This window comes from Spermophilus citellus (assembly GCF_964194105.1).
Source record: "Spermophilus citellus genome assembly, chromosome: 3".
Classification (NCBI taxonomy): Eukaryota; Metazoa; Chordata; class Mammalia; order Rodentia; family Sciuridae; genus Spermophilus; species Spermophilus citellus.
Genome location: NC_138184.1, coordinates 104,678,352 through 104,699,477, shown reverse-complemented (window position 1 = coordinate 104,699,477; position 21,126 = coordinate 104,678,352). Strand labels below are relative to the sequence as shown.

General features: G+C 42.2%; 1 protein-coding gene across 10 annotated transcripts in view; it reads right to left on the bottom strand.

Annotated features, from left to right (window-relative positions):
• The window catches only part of ZNF84 (zinc finger protein 84), a 90,307-nt gene that overhangs the window by 7,093 nt on the left and 62,088 nt on the right, over positions 1-21,126 (bottom strand). For 6 of the 10 annotated variants that reach the window (XR_014021109.1, XR_014021110.1, XR_014021112.1 and 3 more), the window contains 2 exons: positions 14,893-15,019; positions 14,586-14,681 (listed from right to left, as the gene is read on the bottom strand). The exons of 1 other annotated variant lie outside the window; for it this stretch is intronic. Coding sequence is in view for 2 of the 9 variants with exons in the window: in XM_081286778.1 (XP_081142904.1) it covers positions 14,586-14,684; positions 14,893-15,019; positions 17,170-17,178 (235 nt within the window). In the remaining 7 variants the exon portion in view is untranslated. Of the gene's footprint in view, positions 1-14,585; positions 14,685-14,892; positions 15,020-17,169; positions 17,531-21,126 lie in introns of those variants that run through there. 3 more of the 10 variants (XM_081286778.1, XR_014021111.1, XM_081286775.1) reach the window with 3 other exon arrangements.

The window sequence follows — 21,126 nt, the reverse complement described above, 5'->3', positions numbered from 1 at the left end:
AATAAAGGATTATTCAGATCCAGTTCCTCTCAGGGCTGGAAGATCCACCAGGCATCCCGCCTTTAAATCTAATTTCTGGGTTTTTTGTTTTTTGGGGTTTTTTTTGCTACAAATAGAAAACTAGAACTTTATTGGTGAACTTACACTATTACCAAGGAGAGTGAGGGTCGGAGGAGCCAGGCTTTTTAAAAAGTGTCTGTTGTATTTTATTCCTTACTGATTTTTTTTCAGACTTTTTATTTTCCCAGATAGTATACATTTCGAAGCAGGAATCTGCTCTACTGGGGTGCTAGTAACCTCAGCACTGCCTCAAGAAATAGAAAACAGCTGTGAAAGTAGCCCAGTGGCGAAGAGCCCTGGATTCAATCCCTAGAACGGGGGCAGAGCAAGAGGGTATCAAAGAAAAAGAGAATATAGAAAGAAAAACCATGCGAACACTGACCAAAAGAAAGAAAGAGTGGTTACAATAATTTCAGACAAAGCAGACATCTAAAGAAGAGCACTGCATGAGAAGAGTCCTCAAGGCTGGGGTGTAGATCAGTGGCAAAACATTTATCAAAAATGTATGAGGGGAGATCCAACATGGCAGCGGGCGCGGAGAGATCAAGTCTCTGACCTCTTCAGCTGCACGAGCATAGGGAGTCTTAAACCATCTAAATGGTGTTTGCTCAGGAGCACTAGGCAATGCTGAACTGACATGGATCTGGGGCAAACAATCTTCACCTCTCAGAACACACACCGAGCCTGGAGTGGCTGAAATCAGGCTCCCGATGGCTTGCGTCTTGCAGACAAACTGCTGTGACTCAGCACTAAACGATCCCGATCCCGCTGAAACAACTTGTCAGCTTTACCTGATCCTGCGGAGGTTAATACCAACCGAGCCTCCATAGGCAGTGGCCACAGGATTGAGACGGGGCTTGGGAGAGCAGGTCAGGACCGACCTGTTGCATCGGTCAGCCAGCAAAGGGAATGAACTGTCGCCATTCGCATGAGATATCACCATGGCAGAGAACTGACATCACCAGAATGCAGCAGAGGAGATAACTTCATTGAAACCAGCGGCGGCAGGTATGTAACCCCCTAGACCCCCCTCCACACAGCAGGGAAACCTCAACGGACCCTCCCAGCTCTCCCGTGAGCGCGATAGTCAGACCGAGGGGACGCCCAGCTACCGCTCCCACCAGCACTGACAACTGAGGTCTCTTGCACCAGCTACCGGGGGCGTGGTTACCGGAGGGCAAGCAGAATATGCTGAGGGTTCTCAGCCCCAAGCTCCACAACCTTAGGGTCTGAGGGACTGGCAAACAGGGAGAGTGTGCCCAGTCGTTCAAGAAAATAGGGCTTCTGGGAGTAGCAGACCTGGCGTGTAGCCAGTATTGTGGTGAGCGTCACCTGTGAGCGGTGCCTGGCTGGAGGAAAAGTGGGGAAGTGACTAGACACAAGAAAGGTCCCTAGGCAATCAGGATTGGAGACCCACCCAGTCAGGGAGGAGGAGCTGTTTCACAGTGATTGGTTCGGGCGTATTGACAGGAGAAGGTTGGCCCGGTGGGCACAGCTCCACCTACTGGAAGAGAAGTTAATTGAACTCTAAGACTGCACTTTTTCAATTTTTTTTATTTTGTTTTATTTTTTAAATTTATTTATTTATTTTTTATTTTTTTTTTATTTTTTTTTAATTTTTTTTTATTTTCTATTTTTTTCTTTTGTCTTTTCATTTCTTTTAAATTTCCTTATCCCCCTTTCCTTGAATTCTACCTGTTTACTCTCATTCTCTTTAGTGACTTCTTCCCTTCCCTTCTAATACCTTTACTCCCAAGCATCACGATGCAGTTTATGTGTAATTTACTAAATATGTATAGGTAAATGTTCCAAGGTGTTATATACTGCTACCATGTCCCAAGCTACCCCCAAATACTCCAGACCATTCTCCTGTTAATATCCCTCGTCAGTAGAGCGACCTTCCAAGGTTGCCAAGAGATACCAACCTCAATACCATCACATCATTCAACCAAAATATAAGTCCCAAGACCAAATCGCAGACCACTATATGCCATCAGAATCCGTACACAGTTTAGGAAATGAATAAACCTGCATTAAAGTGCAACAAAACTCATCATCTCTAGTCATAGTCTCCCATCACAAAAGACAGACTCCAGAGACACACAAAACCAAATAAATTTATAAGAGTAAATAGTAACTCAGCAGTCAAACAGAACAAGAAGTAACATGAGCAGCATGAAAAAGCAAGGAAGAAAAGGAGTACAAACAATGCAGGACAGCCTAAATATACAAGAAGACCTAGAGGCATCAGAAAAATGGTCAAATAAAGAACTCAAGGAATACCTTAGACAGATGGAATGGAATCTTAAAGAGGACATGAGGCAGCAAATTCAAACAACGAAAGAACACATTGAAAATGACCTACATAAACAGATAAAAGAAGCAAATAAGCATCTTTATCAGGTGATAGAGATTATTAAAAAATCAATCAATAATTCTAGAAATGAAAGAAACTATAAACCAAATTAAAAACTCAAATGAGAGTATCACTAACAGAGTGGACCAAGTAGAAGCCAGAGCGTCAGATAATGAAGACAAAATATATCATCTTGAAAAGAGTCTAGCCAACTCAGAAAGGCTGGTTAAAAATCACGAAAAAAATATCCAAGAGACATGAGATAACATAAAAAAACGAAACTTGGTGACGAGTCATTGGGATAGAGGAAGGTATAGAGGTTCAAACCAAGGGAATGAGCAACCTGTTGTATGAAATAATTATAGAAAACTTTCCAGAGATAAAAAAGGAAATGGATGTACAAATTGCAGATGCATACAGGACACCGAGCATACAAAATCACAGTAGACCAACACTAAGACACATGGTTATGAAGATATCCAATATACAGAACAAAGAGAAAATATTAAAAGCTACAAGAGAAAGGAGGCAGATTACATTCAGGGGTAAACCAATAAGGTTAACAACGGATTTTTCATCACAGACGCTGAAAGCGAGAATATCCTGGAACAACGTATTTCAAACACTGAAAGACAATGGATGCCAACCAAGAATTTTGTATCCAAAAAAATTAAGCTTCAGGTACGACAACGAAATAAAAATCTTTCATGACAAACAAAAGTTAAAAGAATTTGCAGCCAGAAAACCAGCACTGCAAAGAATCTTGAGCAAAACACTACACTAGGAAGAAATGAAAACCAATAACCAAAACCAACAGTGGGAAGTACCTCAGTAAAGCAAGAGGGCAGGGGGAAAGCTAATCATGGAGAAACAAACCAAATTAAAATTAAATAAAAGATAAATAATCAATCATGGCTGGAAGTAAAAACCATATATCAATAGTAACTCTAAACGTTAATTGCTTAAACTCACCAATAAAGTGACATAGGCTGGTAACATGGATTAAAAAAACAAATCCAACAATATGCTGCTTACAGGAGACACATCTGATAGGAAAAGACATACACAGGATAAAGGTGAAAGGTTGGGAAAAGACATACCACACACACGGTCCTCGTAAGCAAGCAGGGGTGGCCATACTCATATCGAATAAAATCGACTTCAAGACTAAGTTAATCAAAAGGGATAAGGAAGGACATTATATACTGTTAAAAGGAACCATTAACCAACAAGATATAACAATTATCCATATTTATGCACCAAATAATGGCGCTGCGACGTTCATAAAACAAACTCTCCTCAAGTTCAAGAATCAAATAGACCACAACACAATAATTATGGGTGAGTTCAACACACCTCTCTCACTATTGGACAGATCCACCAAACAAAAGTTGAATAAAGAAACTATAGAACTCAATAACACAATCAATAACCTAGACTTAACTGACATATATAGAATATATCAACCATCATCAAGTGGATATACTTTTTTCTCAGCAGCATATGGATCCTTCTCAAAAATAGACCATATATTATGCAATAGGGCAACCCTCAGTAAATATAAAGGGGTGGAGATAATACCATGAATTTTATCTGATCATAATGGAATGAAACTGGAAATCAATGATAAAAGAAGGAAGGAAAAATCCTACATCGCATGGAAAATAAACAATATGATCAACGGGTTACAGAAGACATAAAGGAGGAAATCAAAAAATTCTTAGATATAAATGAAAATACAGACAAAATATCGGAATCTATGTGACACAATGAAAGCAGTTTTAAGAGGGAAATTCATTGCCTGGAGGTCATTCCTCAAAAAAAGAAAAAAAAACAACAAATAAATGAGCTCACACTTCATCTCAAAGCCCTAGAAAAGGAAGAGCAAAACAACAGCAAATGTAGCAGAAGGCAAGAAATAATTAAAATCAGAGTGGAAATCAACGAAATTGAAACAAAGAAACTATTGAAAAAATTGACAAAACTAAAAGTTGGATCTTCGAAAAAATAAATAAGATCGACAGACCCTTAGCCATACTGATGAAGAGAAGAAGAGAGAACTCAAATTACTAACATACGGGATGAAAAAGGCAATATCACAACAGATGCTACAGAAATACAGAAGACAATTAGAAATTATTTTGAAACACTATATTCCAATAAAATAGATGATAGTGAAGACATCGATAAATTTCTTAAGTCATATGATTTGCCCAGACTGAGTCAGGAGGATACACACAATTTGAACAGAACAATATCAATGGATGAAATAGAAGAAGCAATCAAAAGACTACCAACCAAGAAAAGCCCAGGACCGGATGGGTATACAGCGGAGTTTTACAAAACCTTTAAAGAAGAATTAATACCAATACTTTTTGAGTTATTTCAGGAAATAGAAAAAGGGGAGGCTCTTCCAAATTCATTCTATGAGGCCAACATCACCCTGATTCTGAAACCAGACAAAGACACTTCAAAGAAAGAAACCTAGATGCAAATATCCTCAATAAAATTCTGGCGAATCGAATACAAAAACACATCAAAAAAATTGTGCACCATGATCAAGTAGGACTCATTCCTGGGATGCAAGGCTGGTTCAATATACAGAAATCAATAAATGTTATTCACCACATCAATAGACTTAAAGATAAGAAACATATGATCATCTCGATAGATGCAGAAAAAGCATTCGACAAAGTACAGCATCCCTTTATGTTCAAAACACTAGAAAAACTAGGGATAACAGGAACTTACCTCAACATTGTAAAAGCTATCTATGCTAAGCCTCAGGCTAGCATCATTCTGAATGGAGAAAAATTGAAGGCATTCCCTCTAAAATCTGGAACAAGACAGGGATGCCCTCTATCTCCACTTCTATTCAATATAGTTCTCAAAATACTGGCCAAAGCAATTAGAGAGACGAAAGAAATTAAAGGCATAAAAACAGGAAAAGAAGAACTTAAATTATCACTATTTGCGGATGATATGATTCTATACCTAGAAGACCCAAAAGGGTCTACAAAGAAACTACTAGAACTAATAAATGAATTCAGCAAAGTGGCAGGATATAAAATCAACACACATAAATCAAAGGCATTCCTGTATATCAGCGATAAAACTTCTGAAATGGAAATGAGGAAAAACACTCCGTTCACAATATCCTCAAAAAAAATAAAATACTTGGGAATCAACCTAACAAAAGTGGTGAAAGATTTATACAATGAAAACTACATAACCCTAAAGAGAGAAGTAGAAGAAGATCTTAGAAGATGGAAAAATATACCCTGTTCATGGATAGGCAGAACTAACATCATCAAAATGGCGATATTACCAAAAGTACTCTATAGGTTTAAGGCAATGCCAATCAAAATCCCAACGGCATTTCTTGTAGAAATAGACAAAGCAATCACGAAATTCATATGGAAAAATAAAAGACCCAGAATAGCAAAAGAAACTCTAAGCAGGAAGTGTGAATCAGGCGGTATACCGATACCAGATTTCAAACTATACTACAGAGCAATAGTAAAAAAAACAACATGGTACTGGTACCAAAACAGGCGGGTGGACCAATGGTAGGGAATAGAGGACACAGAGACTAATCCACAAAGTTACAACTATCTTATATTTGATAAAGGGGCTAAAAGCATGCAATGGAGGAAGGATAGCATCTTCAACAAATGGTGCTGGGAAAACTAGAAATCCATATGCAACTAAATGAAACTGAATCCCCTTCTCTCGTCGTACACAAAAGTTAACTCAAAATGGATCAAGGAGCTTGATATCAAATCAGAGACTCTGCGTCTGATAGAAGAAAAAGTTGGCTCCGATCTACATATTGTGGGGTCGGGCTCCAAATTCCTTAATAGGACACCCATAGCACAAGAGTTAACAACAAGAATAAACAAATGGGACTTAATTAAACTAAAAAGTTTTTTTCTCAGCAAGAGAAACAATAAGAGAGGTAAATAGGGAGCCTACATCCTGGGAACAAATCTTTACTCCTCACACTTCAGATACAGCCCTAATATCCAGAGTATACAAAGAACTCAAAAAATTAGACAGTAAGATAACAAATAGCCCAATCAACAAATGGGCCAAGGACCTGAACAGACACTTCTCAGAGGAGGACATACAATCAATCAACAAATACATGAAAAAATGCTCACTATCTCTAGCAGTCAGAGAAATGCAAATCAAAACCACCCTAAGACACCATCTCACTCCAGTAAGATTGGCAGCCATTATGAAGTCAAACAACAAGTGCTGGAGAGGATGTGGGGAAAAGGGTACACTTGTAATTGCTGGTGGGACTGCAAATTGGTGCGGCCAATTTGGAAAGCAGTATGGAGATTCCTTGGAAAGCTGGGAATGGAACCACCATTTGACCCAGCTATTCCCCTTCTTGGACTATTCCCTAAAGACCTAAAAAGAGCATACTACAGGGATACTGCTACAATGATGTTCATAGCAGCACAATTCACAATAGCTGGACTGTGGAACCAACCCAGATGCCCTTCAGTAGATGAATGGATAAAAAAAATGTGGCATTTATACACAATGGTTACTCTGCACTAAAAAATGACAAAATCATGGCATTTGCAGGGAAATGGATGGCACTAGAGCAGATTATGCTACGTGAAGCTAGCCAATCCCTAAAAAACAAATGCCAAATGTCATCTTTGATATAAGGTAAGCAACTAAGAACAGAATAGGGAGGAAAAGCATGAGAAGAAGATCACCATTAAACAGGGACTAGAGGAGGGAGGGAAAGAGAGAGAGAAGGGAAATTGCATGGTAAAGGAAGGAGACCCTCATGGTTATACAAAATGACATATAAGAGGAAGTGAGGGGAAGGGGGAAAAAAACAAGAGAGAGAAATGAATTACAGTAGATGGGGTAGAGACAGAAGATGGGTGTGGAGGGGAAAGGAGGGGAGGGGGGATAACATAAGATAGAAAAGGCAGCAGAACACAACAGACACTAGTATGGCAGTATGTAAAAAAGTGGATGTGTAACCAATGTGAATCTGCAATATGTATACGGGGTAAAAATGGGAGTTCATAATCCGTTTGAATCAAATGTATGAAATATGATATGTCAAGAGCTTTGTAATGTTTTAAACAACTAATAAAATATATATATATATATATATATATATATATATATATATGTGTGTGGCTCAAGCAGTAGCGCGATCGCCTGGCATGCGTGTGGCCTGGGTTCCATCCTCAGCACCACATACAAAGAAAGATGTTGTGTCTGCCAAAAACTAAAAAAATAAATCAATAAATATTAAAATTCTCTCCCTCCCCCTCTCTCTCTCTCTCAAAAAAATAAATAAATAAATAAATTCAGAATGTCAAAAGAATGTATGAGGCCCTGGATTCCAACCCTGGAACCCCAAAAATATTATTACAAATAAAGAATGCTCCTAGAAAACATTATAATTCTTTGTGTGTATTCACATCACAACAGAATATCAAAATAGGTGGGGCATTTTATACCCAAAAGGAGAAATACAACCGGGAGCAGTGGCCACACCTGTAATTCCATCAGCTCAGGAGGCTAACGCAGGAGGATCATGAGTTCAAAGCCAGCCTCAGCAACACAGAAACACTAAACAACTCAGTGGGACCCTGTCTCTAAATAAAATTCAAAATAGGGCTGGAGATGTGGCTCAGTGGTCGAGTGCACCTGAGTTCAATCCCCAGTACCCAAAAAAAGAAGAAACAGAAATAGATGAATCCACTATCACAGTTGAAGACAACTGAAGTCTTCTCTATCAGAAATGCACAGATCCAGTAGGCAGGAAATCAATAAGGACACAATTGACCTCAATGACACCTTTAACGCACTAAGTATAACTTCTATAATGTTCTCGCAAAAACAGAGTACACATTTTCTCAAGCTCACATAGAACTTTCACCAAGACAGATCACATTCTGGGTCATAAAACAACCTTTACACATTTGAAAGAGTAGAAACCATGACATATCCTCCCAAGACCACAGAATTAAATGGAACAAGAAATCAGTGATCTAGAAATAAAAAACAAGGGTTAAATGGAAAATTTCCAAATACATGGAGATTAAACAACACACTTCTAAATAACACAGAGGTCAAAGAATAAATTGCAAAAAAAAAAAATTTCAAAATACTTTGACACAAATGAAAATGAAAATAGAACTTACCAAAATTAGCAGAATATTGCTAAAGCAGCGATTAGGGGGAAATACACAGCAATGAATGCATCTATGTATTTAAAAAGAAAGATTCAAAATCAATCCACTTTAAGAAGCTAGAAAAACAGCAAATTAAATCCAAAGTAGGCAAGAGAAAAAGAAAAATTGGAGCAGAAATATGAAATTGAAAATAAGATATTGGATAGGGAATGCCGCAGTCTGGCTGGGCACAAATCATGAGCCACTGAAGCAGGAACAAACTTTATTTCTGAACTCCACCAGCACACTCCACACACACTCCCCGGGAACTCCCCTGAACGCCACAGGGCTCCTCCAGGAACCCCCAACCAGAAAATCCCGCCTCCGGCACTTCCCCAACCAATGAGAACTCTTCAGGAATCCCCAGGAGAGCTCAACCGGAACTCAATGGGAACTCCGCAAGAACTCAAAAGTCATCATCTAAATGACTTGCTGGCGTCACCTCTCAACCACTACTTCTGGCAAAAATGCCATGCGTCATCCCGACTCGGCTGTGGCCCTCAACAAGGGAAAATAAAAAATCAATAGTAAGATGCTAGCCACGTTAACTAAGGAAAAAAAGAGATGACACAAATGTTGGTGGAAAAGGGTCACTTCATATCCCCTGAACATTAAAAGAATAGTAAAGGAATGTTCTAAGCAACTCGGTGCCTATGAATTTGATAAACCCACATGAAATGTCACAATTGCTTAAAAGACACAAACTGTTAAAACTCAGACAACCTGGGCTGGGGCTGGGGCTCAGTGGCAGAGCACTGGCCTACCACAGGATCCTTAGCACCACATAAAAATAAATAAAATAAAATAAAATAAAGGCATCTGTCCATCTACACCTGGGGGAAAAAAAAGACAACCTGAATAGGCCTGTATCAATTAAAGAACTATATCAATAATAACTTTCCTGAACAGAAAGTACCACGTCCAGATGGGTTCACTGGTGAATTTTTGCCAAATTCTCTACACTCTCTTTCAGAAGACAGAAACAAAGGGAATACTTCCTAACTCGTTCTAGAAGGTCAATGTTACCCTAATACCAAAGATATTAGAAGAAAAGAAAATTATAAGCATTGTCTCCCATGAACATCATGTAGAAATCTTCCCTGAGTAGTTGGCTCTCTGTATCCACAGATTCAACCACACATCAAAAATATTCAAGAAAGGGCTGGGGTTGTGGTTCAGAGGTACAGCACTCGCCTAGCATGCGTAAGCCACTGGGTTCGATCCTCAGCACCACAAAAAAATAAAATAAAGATATTGTGTCCACCTACAACTAAAAAATAAATGTTTAAAAAAATTCAAGAAAACAATTACTGAACACGTATATAGACTTGTCATTATTGCCCAACAACAGTGCAATAAATTCCTGTAGAATTCATGCTGCATCAGGCACTATGTATAACTTAGAGGTGATTTAAAGTGCACAGGAGGATGTGACAGCTCATATGAAAACTCTATATGCCATCTGAGCATCTGCAGGCAGACAGTCCTGGATCCAACCCTCCACAGGTCTAAAGGGTTACCTGTATTAGCAAGTCAGACCCAACAGCGTATAAAAAGAACCACACCCAGCACCAAGTGGGACTGATTGCAGATATGCAGGGCTGGTTCAGCATTTGAGAATCAATTACCGTAACACAACACACAAGGCAGAAATCACAAATCCAGATACGAAAAAGCACCTGCCGACTCCAAAACCCACTCATGACAACTCCTGGCAAAACAGGAATTAAGGGGAGATCCGTCAACTTGATCTAAAACCCACAAAGCTCAAGTTGACATCATGCAGAATGGTGAGAACTAGGAAGCTTTCCTGGTGAGACCAGGAGAAGAAGGATGTGCCCCCACCACTGCCTTTACACATGACACTGGACATCCCAACCGATACAGCAAGACGCAACAGAGAACACAGTCATCCCTCTGTATCCACAGGGACCGGTTCCAGGACACACTCTGGACAATAAAATCCATGGTGCTCAAGTCCCTTTATATGAAATGCACTACTGTAGCAAGGGACGTCAATAACGGGGAAGTTGTATATGTGTGGAGACCACGGCTGAATGGAAACTATCTGTATTTTCCTCTCAATTTTGTGAACATAAAGCCATCCTAAAGTAAAGTTTGTTATTTTCAAAAAATCCTTTCAGTATTTACAAGAAAAAAAATCAGTCTAGAAAGGTTTAAGTGATATAAATATACAAATTCACTAGCTTTGGCTGTAGAGAAGCAATATAGCTTGTTAGCAAAGACTGGGGAAAGTTAGTTAAGAAAAAAACTCAGTAATAATCACACAGGAATTTTACAAAGAAATTTAAAAATTTAAAAATCTCTCCAGGTAACTCCTAAATATCTAGTTTAGCTCAATATCAGCATCACCTGGTAATTTGTTCAAAATGCAAATCTGGCACTCTACCCCCAACCTACTCACAGAATTTCTGGGAGATGCCCAGGAAGGATTTGGTACTTCTCCAGGTGACTTTTGTGCAGACTAAAACTTGAGGAGCACTGAGATATCTTTCTTCAGCTCCATAAATGATACTCAGGTGTCCCACGGAGACCCAAAACACAAACTGATACACTCTTGAGCCCCTACACAAACTTGCTCATCATTCCCTTCTTAGGAGATAATACTACCAAGCAAATGATGATGCCAACCATAATTCCTGAACCTTCTTCATGTCTAGTCATGTTCATCTATTCAATTACTATGTCCTGTGGATTCTATGTCCTTATTTTGTTACCAATCTTTTTGCCTCCCTCAACTACCTAGATGTCTCTATTGATCTTATTAGAGCTAGATTAGGTTATGGTAAAAACTTTTAAATGTAAAGTGTTTACTTTAACCAAGCATGGTGGCACATGCCTGTAATCCCAGCATCTCAAGAGGCTGAGGCAGGAGGATCGTGAGTTCAAAGCCAGCCTCAGCAACTTAGCAAAGTCCTTAAGCAATTTATCAAGATCCTGTCTTTAAATAAAATATAAAAAGGGCTGGGGATATGGTTAGGGTTGAGCACCCTGGGTTCAATCCTGGTACCAAAAAAAAAAAAAAAAAAAGACGCATGTTTATGATTACACATCATTACTGTCTCTGTGTGATATTTCACAATAAGGAGTTTTCAAAAAAAGATACAGAGCCAGGCATGGTGGTTCACGGCTATAATCCCAGTGGTTCAGGAGGCTGGGGCAGGAAAATCCCAAGTTTAAAGCCAGCCCCAGCAACCAGTGAGGCCCTAAGCAACTTAGGGAGACACTATCTCAAAATTAAAAAATAAATAAAAAGGGCTTGAGATGTGGCTCAGAGATTAAACACCCCTACGTGCAATCCCTAGTACTAAGTACCCCCAAAAAATGTAACAGGAAAGCCAGACATGATGGTGCACACCTGTATCCAAATTACTCAGGAGGCTGAGGCAGGAGAACCACAAGTTCAAGGCCAGTCTGGCCAACTTAATGAGATCCTGTATCAAAAAATAAAATAAAGGCTGGGGTGGGGGGCATAGTTCAGTGGTAGAGGACCTGCCTAGCATGCTTAAAGCCCTGTTCAATCGCTAGTACTGGGAAGAAAGACAAAATTTCCAAGAGCCACAGTACAGTAGTGAAATCCGAGCAATTCCTCCACGCTGTCCCTTTTCTTACTTCCCCAATATGTGATCGCATTGGTTTTGGATTTTGTTTGTTTGTTTTTATTGCCCAAAAGAAGCCAGATGGCAAATGCCTATCACCCCAGCTACACAGGTGGCTGAGGCAGGAGGACTGCTAGAGCCCACGAATTTGAGACCAGCTTGGGTAATGGCAAGACCCTAGCACAACAACTAACTAAATGAATAAAAGTTTAGAAAAAGACATCTTTACTGTTTACCTTGCATTTGAATAAAGTCCCCTGTACATGTTTTCCCACTTGACTTTAGTCCATATCAGCACCTTCTTCCTAAAACCTTCTCTGCATCCTCTTAGAAGTCTCTGTACCAGGACATTAATGACAACTACTCTCCTGACAGCAAGAGATGTTCTTACAGCACATCTCCTGTTCCCTCTTCAGGCCTTATATGCTGCTGTTTCCTAAATACAGATGTCTTCCTTTTTCCTCAATAGGACCATTCTCTAAAGGTCACTGTGCCTCTAGCAGACCTCTGATTCAGCACCAGCTACAGAGGTTACAGAACTTTTTCTAAAGACATACAAATATAGATCCATATTTTTTCCATAATAAATTTTCAAGAGTGGGCATGGCCATATTTATTTTTAAAGAGGTTCATCAGGGCTGGGGATGTGGCTCAAGTGGTAGCATACCCGTCTGGCATGCGCGCGGCCGGGGTTCGATCCTCAGCACCACATACAAACAAAGATGTTGTGTCCGCCGATAACTAAAAAATAAATATTAAAATTTAAAAAAAAAAAAAGGGAGCTGGGGAACAAAATCCAGCCCCTTGCCTGTAAAAAACAAAAAAAAAAAAAAAAAAAGAGGTTCATCAGCCAGGTGCAATAGCACATGTCTATAATCCCAGTAGCTTAGGAGGCTGAGGAAGAAGGATCATGAGTTAAAAGCCAGCCTCAGGAACTAGTGAGGCCCTAAGCAACTTAGGGAGACCCTGTCTCAAATTAAAACATAAAAAGAGTTGGGGGGCTGGGGTTGTGGCTCAGTAGTAAAGGGCTTGCCTTGCATGGGTTCAGTCTTTAGCACCATGTAAATAAAAATAAAGGTATTGTGTCCATGTACAACTAAAAAAATTTCTTAATGTTAAAAAAATTAAAAATAAAAAGATGGGGCTGGGGCTCTATGGTTTTGAACCCCTAGGTTCAATCCTCAGTACCAAAAAAATAAAAATAAAGATGCGTCTGATCAGCAATTGCATTGCCAACCAAAGGTGAGGAAGGCGTTCAGAGCCATTCTCAGTTTATTTATGGCTTCAATTTTTACCTCTTTGTGTAAGATCCCTAAATCTGCATCTCTAGCCTGAACTTTTTTCTAAGATACATTCCAACAACCATGGCTGAACACCTTCATTTGTATCATCCTCTAATCCCATCAAGTATATCTCAAACTTATCTGTCCTCTTTTTTCTAAAACCAGGATTTTCCTGGGGCTAGGGTTGTGGCTCAGTGGTAGCATGCTTACCTAGCATGTATGAGGCACTGGGTTCGATTCTCAGTAGCACATACAAATAAATAAAATAAAGGTCCATCAACAACTAAAAAAATATTAAATAAATAAATAAATAAAAACCAGGATTTTCCTGTTTTTTGTTTTCTTTTCAATCCCTACCCAGAATATTCCGGCCTAAAATACCAACTTGAAATTCCTTCTCTCATTGTGGAACTGCTAATCTCTAACTCGTGTTTCTTAAAAACACACAAAGGCCACAAATTCTTTGATAGTTTCAACAATTTTGTATATCGTTTAGTCTCTGCATTGCCTGAGAGAAAGTCTTGACAAGATTAAAATTTCAGTTAATATTAATACATGAATAAATGAATCGATCATCAACCAGCCAAACAACAACGATTTAATCTTTCCAAGATGACTAAAAAGAACAGCACTATAAACTATACATGACTTCTTATTTAAGCAACAGACACATTTGCTGATTTGAAGGAAGAAAGGTGAGATAGCAGGAGGCACAGTGTGAGACAGCAGGAGGCACAGTGAGGCCAGGCCTGGCAGCCACACTGCATCCCAACAGCCCAGGAGGCAGAGGCAGGAGGGTCACGAGTGGAAGCCGCCTCAGCAACTCCACAAGACCCTGTCTCTAAATAAAATATGAAAAGAAAAAAAAAGAAGGGCTGGGGATGTGGCTGAGTTTTCTCATGTACGCTGTGAGCAAGACTTCATCATCTCCACATCGTTGGTATGTTTGTGGGAAAATTCCCAACTTGCATTCTAAATGTATTGCCTTCTCATTGACTAATGGTGCTGTTACTTTAAAACTTTCCCTGGCAGTTTCTACCTCACCCACCTGAAGGGAGATCTCTGCTCACGTCTCCTTTTCCCAGCCAGGGCTCTTTCCCTTGCTCCAATAAGGAAACCACATTTGGCTTAGAAATGGAAAGACCTGCTTACAGAAAACAAAATAAATTCAAAGTCAGTCCTTAAACTCTAAGAAAAAAGGGACCATTAAAATAAGTAGCAGATTGAAGTATGAAAAATTTGAAGATTTGATGATGTTATATTTCCATCTGATGAAATAATTTGTAAAAATCCATTTCCAACATCTATAATAAAGATAAAATTGTGGCCTGTTGGCAATTGGGAGGAATACTCACCCAGTGAAGCCAGATGGCTGTAGTTCTCCAACATTACACATCTATACAAATCTCTCTGAGTAGGCTGAAGCCAGTTCCACTCCTCCTGGGAGAAGTCTACAGCCACATCTCTGAATGTCACCGATTCCTGAAATGACACAGATGTCTTCACAACCAAGACCTATGCCTTGCTAGTCCCTGATGAGTCTCACTGTGGAGAACGGAAAATGTGCAGAGTAGTGACAATGAGAGGTTCCAGAATTATAAGTATTTTTCAACTAACAATCTAGCTTCTCCCACCCTCCCACACTAGGGATCCAACCTAGGGCCTCAAGCATGCTGGGCACTCACTATACCTCTGAGCTACTCAGGGCCTCAAGCGTTCTGGGAACTCACTGTACCACTGAGCTACACCCCTCAGACCCTTTTATTTTGAGACAGGGTCTCACTAAGCTGCCCACACTGACCTAAAACTTATGATTCTCTGGCTTCAGCTTCCTGAGTAGCTGGGATTACAGGTGAACACCATAATGCCTGACTCTGCTTAGCTTATTGTTTTGTTCAAAAGAAGAAAAACCGTAAGTGATTTGTTCTAAGATGATTTAATTTTGTTCAAGATTTAGGACTATATACATGAACAATAAGAATATCACACTCTAGTTGAAAAAATTCTTAAGATATTATATTTCATACTGGGCACAGAACACACCTGTAATCCCAGTGACTCAAGAGACTGAGGCAGAAGTATTGAAAGTTCAAAACCAGCATTAGCAACAAATGAGTGCCTAAGCAACTTAGCCAGACCCTGTCTCAAAAAGAATTTTTTTTTTAAAGGGGGCTAGAGATGTAGTGCAGTGTTAAGCACCCTGGTATCCCCACCAAAAAAATACATTTCATGAATGTTATCAAATAAACAATGTCTGTTTTCCTTAGCAACAGCCTATCATAAGATGATTTGGCCTGTTTCATGGTAATAACTGGCTGTAGCACATAGCAGCAACACCTCTGAAATGGGACATGTGCACTCACTTTTGTTAATGTTGTCCCAAAGAAATAGTTGTGAAGCATAACAGCAGTCAACAACATCGCAGAACAAGGAAGATAAGCAATGTACATACAACTCCAGGAAGGAGCCTAAATTCTTTCCCTCAGGGTTGGGGAATAATATACAAGCCTCTGCTTCAGAGGCTGGTTTTGAACTACTTAAGTGATTCGCCTAATTAACTCTTAAGATATGAATGGGAATTTAAAAAGTCCCAAATTTTGAGCTAGAATGGAGGTCAGAGGTAGAGCCCTTGTCTAATGTGCAGCAGGGTTCTAGGTTCAATCCCTAGCGCATAGCCAAAAAAAAAAGAAAGAAAATTTTAGAACTAGTGGCAGCATCAGATTGATGGCAGTTATTTTTTAGTTTCAAAGTTTTTAAAAAGTGATAAAAGGTTAACTAATAAAGGAAATAGTAAGATCCTCCAAGATAGCCTCTGGATTTGGAGACAACTGTAACAAAAAGTAGGACAGGCATGTGGAAGCAAAATCTGGTGCGTTAATTTGGAATGGCTGACCCTGTTATGCCCACTCCTGTGAAACACAATAATCAGACAAGCATTTAGCCCAAATGAGATAAAAGTACTTAATGTCAAATCTGAAAAATTAGTTCTGTGACTTCAGGAATTTTGCTATTGCTGCATCCTCCAGACAGGTGGGGTCCTGCATCAGAATCACTTGGAGGGACTGTGAAACCACAGCACAAGGTTTCCCATCCAGAAGGGAGGGGGTCTCCAGAACTTTCCTCCATCAAGTACCCAGGTGCTTCACCAAATCACCTACAGAGCTGCTGAAAGATGCTCCCTAAAGACTTGGGGAATACGTGAGCCAGCAGCCGTGGGAGGGGCGCCCAGAAGGTGAGAGTTCCTTCCATCAGCCAGGAACAGCAGCATCTGGAAAGATACCTGCCCTCTCCAGCCACCCAGCCTGCAGTCCAAGAGCCCGGCCAGGGCAGACCCCGCAGTCCAAGGCCAGGCCAGAGCCGCGGTCCAAGAGCTTGATTAGGGCAGGGCCTGCAGTCTAAGGGCAGGGCAGAGCCCCCGGTCAAAGCCAGTGCGGGGCCTGCAGTCCAAGAGCTTGGCTAGGGCAGACCCCGCAGTCCAAGGCCAGGCCAGAGCCGTGGTCCAAGAGCTTGGCCAGGGCAGAGCAGCGGTCCAAGGCGAGGGCAGAGCCGCCTGTACTTCTCGGCCTTCCCGCTCATTGGCGACCTGAGCCTGAGCCAGCTGCTCACCCGTGAGGAAATGGGAGTCAGCTTACCACAGACATGGTTCAGGAGGCTCCGGGAAAGAGCGGTGCAGGGCGAAGCCGACTTGGTGGGGAGCCGCGAGCCTCGGGGGCCGGCGGGTGCTCCTTCGGCGCAGCAGCTTAGCCAGGACGCCGCCTCCTCCCCTGCGGCGCAGCGCAGCTTCCGCCGAGGGACACCGCTGTGGGACAGGTCTCCTCACTGCAGGACAACTCGCAACAACCAAGCACCGGCCTTTGCAGTACCAACACAACCACAATCAACTCTCGGCTTAGTAGGACCTCCTAGACGCTCTACTACAACTCCCAGCATGCCCCGGGACCCTACCAGGAAACCGGAGCCCAGAGAACTTGCCTCCTATAGGCTCTACTACAATTCCCAGCATGCCCCGGGACCCTACCAGGAAACTGGAGCCCAGAGGACCCGGCTCTACTACAACTCCCAGCATACCCCAGGACCCTACCAGGAAACTGGAGCCCACAGGACCCGGCTCTACTACAACTCCCAGGAGGCCCCGGTACCAGCCACAAAACCAAGGACCAGAAAATAAGTCTCCCAGATGACCTTCTACAAACCAGGACAGTAACTCCTAAGACTGAAAACCGACCCCAGGGGACCACACTCCCTGTGTCTCTACACAACTGCCAGCCCGCCCTGGACTCCAACAGGAAACCAGAGCCCAAGAAGACCACCTCAGTGAGGTCCTACCGCAGCCCCCAGCCTGCGGGCGGGCGGACAGGAAACCAGAGCCTTGTGACTGTTACAGCAGTTAACAGTCTGGCCTGACCCTACAGAGCTGCTGAAAGATGCTCCCTAAAGACTTGGGGAATATGTGAGGCAGCAGCCTCGGGAGGGGCGCCCCTGCCCCCGCCTGTCCTTACCTGTCCTGCCTGCACCCTAAGAGGTGCAGAAACTAGCGCTCTGGACTCACTGAACCCCTGGGATGCTGCCATGTCTGATAGAGGAGGACGCATGAGGACCTTCCAGTATGTAATGACATCTTATCCAGATGCCCACTAGGCCCAAAGAACAGTGAACTGATCTTAAAGGAATCCTTCCTTCAGCAATCTTTTCACCTGAATGTCCTCTACTCAGTATTTAGAAATTACTTTTGGGGTTTTTTGTTGTTACTGTAGTTGTTGTTTTGGTGTTTGGTTTGGTTTGGTATTCGGGATTGAACTCAGGGGCACTCAGCCACTGAGCCACATCCCCAGCCCTGTTTGGTATTTTATTTAGAGACAGGGTATCACCGAGTTGCTTAGAGCCTCACTTTTGCTGACGATGACTTTGAACTCACAATCCTCCATTTCAGCCTTCCAAGCCACTGGAATTATAGGCATGGGCCACTGCGCCTGGCTAGAAATTATTTTCAGTTAAAGTCATTGTACTACAGTGATATGTGCATACCCATGTTTATTATAACATGATTCACAGTAGCCAAACTATGGAACCAATCTAGATGTCCATCAACAGAAGAATGGATAAAGAAAATGTGGTACATACACACAATGGAATTTTTTTCCAGCCATAAAGAAAAATGAAATTATGTCATTTGCAGGAAAATGAATGGAACTTGAGTACATTACATTAAGTAGCTTCTAGCATGGGGGGTAGAGCAAAGAGCTCTCCAGAAGGTCAACCAATAAAAGCAGCCCTGATGCTTGGGCATGCAATCTAGCACACCCTATGGAGCTCAAAGTGTCAGTAACAGGGAAAGATGCCACACAGAGTTTGTGATAGACCCCAGGGGAGAACCACAGGCCCATCTCAGCTGCTCTGTAGGAAAATCATCTGGTGGTGGACAATTTTATCGTTTTAGTCTGTTTTCTGCTGCTATAACAATACCTGAGACCATGGTAATTATTTTTAAAAAGGTTCATATAATTCCCAGTTCAGGAGGCTGGGAAGCTCAAGATGAGGTAGATGCATCTGTCAAGGGCCTCATGCAAGTACTGGAAAGAAGCATCAGAGAGAGACAGAGGGACACAGAGAGAGAAAGGGGGAAAGGTGCCAGATTCACTTCATAACACCACAGTCTCACAGTACAGTCACCCAGTCCCAAGAGAGCAAGAACCTGCTCCCTCAAGGAGCATGAGTCTTCCTTAGCCAGGCACAGTGGCACAGGCCTGTGATCCCAGTGACTAGGGATGCTGAGATAGGAAGACAGCAAATGCAAGGCCAACCTCAGCAACTTAGGGAGACCTTCAGCAACTCGGGGAGATCCTGTCTCAAAAATAAAAAATAGAGTTGGCTATGCAGCTAAGCAATAACAGTACATCAGTAAAGTGCCCCTCAGTTCAATCCCCAGTATTAAAAAATAAAAAACAGGGCTGGGGATGTGGCTCAAGCGGTAGCACGCTCGCCTGGCATGCGTGCGGCCCGGGTTCGATCCGCAGCACCACATACAAAGATGTTGTGTCCACCGAGAACTAAGAAAAAATAAATAAATATTAAAATTCTCTCTCTCTCTCTCTCTCTCTCTCTCTCTCTCTCTCTCTCTCTCTCTCCCCCTCCTCTCTCACTCTCTTTAAAAAAAAAATTAAAAAAAAATAAAAAAATAAAAATAAATAAAAAACAAATTTGAAGCCCCAACACCTCCCAACACCACCGCACTGGAGACCAAGATACAGCATGAGTTTGGGAGGGGTGGCCACATTAAAATCATTGCACATGTGCTCTTGAGAAACAGCTCCTGGTGTGTCATCAGGACCTGAGAGATGGAACACCCCATTGCAATCCATCAAGTGATGTGGTCACACTGTCCACAAAGGGCTGAGTCACACCAAGACTGCAGCGTCAATGTGGACAGGTGCAGCCATTACCCAAAGGGATGCCTCCCTGAGGGCTGTAACCCCCACTTCTATAGCTGCACTTATTTCCACTGCCGATGGCCACATATTGCCCTGTGCAACCCGTCAGACAGGAGAGCCTCAGTTCTGCATGGAAGCAAGGCAACTCACTTAAGGGCAACTTGACAGTCACAAAGGGAAGCCACTCTGCTACAGATGCATGAAGCTATCCACCTGTGGAAAGTGGCCCAAGGCCTGCAGACACATGGACCTGGTGCACGGTCCAGCTGGCTGGACAGGGCCTGGAAGGGGAAAGTCGGACCCGGGCTTCAGTAAAAACAGACCGTGTAGGTGGGCATGCATGGAGATCTACATGTTGCACATAGATACTGATCAGAGACCGTCATGGAAGAGGCTCCAGACAGCCATTAGAGCAACCAGATCTGGCTAGGGGCTGCCACAATAGCGCTGGCCCAGCTGGCACATGAACAGGCAGCTATGTGGCAAAGAGGGCTTTTGTGCTGGGCCAACACCCAAGTCCCGTTTCCATAGCTGTTTCAGCCACTGTCGGCAGTAAACCTTCACCAGAGGCCACGGCTGTGCCCCTGGAGGTACGGTTCCTGAAGGATACCAGTAAAAACTGGCCTCACGTTCGTTGGCCATTTGGGTTGAGAAAACCCAGCAGTTTGTTCTTACAGGGCAGATTCAAGGGAAGGTTTTTCTTCGCTGAACATTGGGCCTCAGCCAGGACAATTACAAAGACTTAGTGTGCTATGCCATTTGGGGACCCAAATAAGAGTGCATCAGATGAGGGGACCCACTTTGAAGCAAAGGAAATGCAAGACTATGCTCAGGACGCGAGGATCCTCTGGACCCAGCACCCTCACAGTGGTGCTGTACTCTGAAGAGCTCTGCTGGAGGTGTGCCTGCAGCAACCAGGCAGGCCAAAGACCTTAGCATGGCTCTGCATGCCCAAAGAGAATGTGCAGGGCCCAAACACCTGGCTGAGAGCAGAACACCTGCCTATGTGACCAAAGACCCCATGGGGAACCTTGTGCCTCATGTGACACCTCTGGGCTCTGCGGGGCTAGAGTTCCTGACTCCTTTTCACCACAGGTCAGAGCATGTGTTCTAAGCCATCAACCACAGATGCCCTGTGGGAAGTCTGTGCTCCCTGTGGCC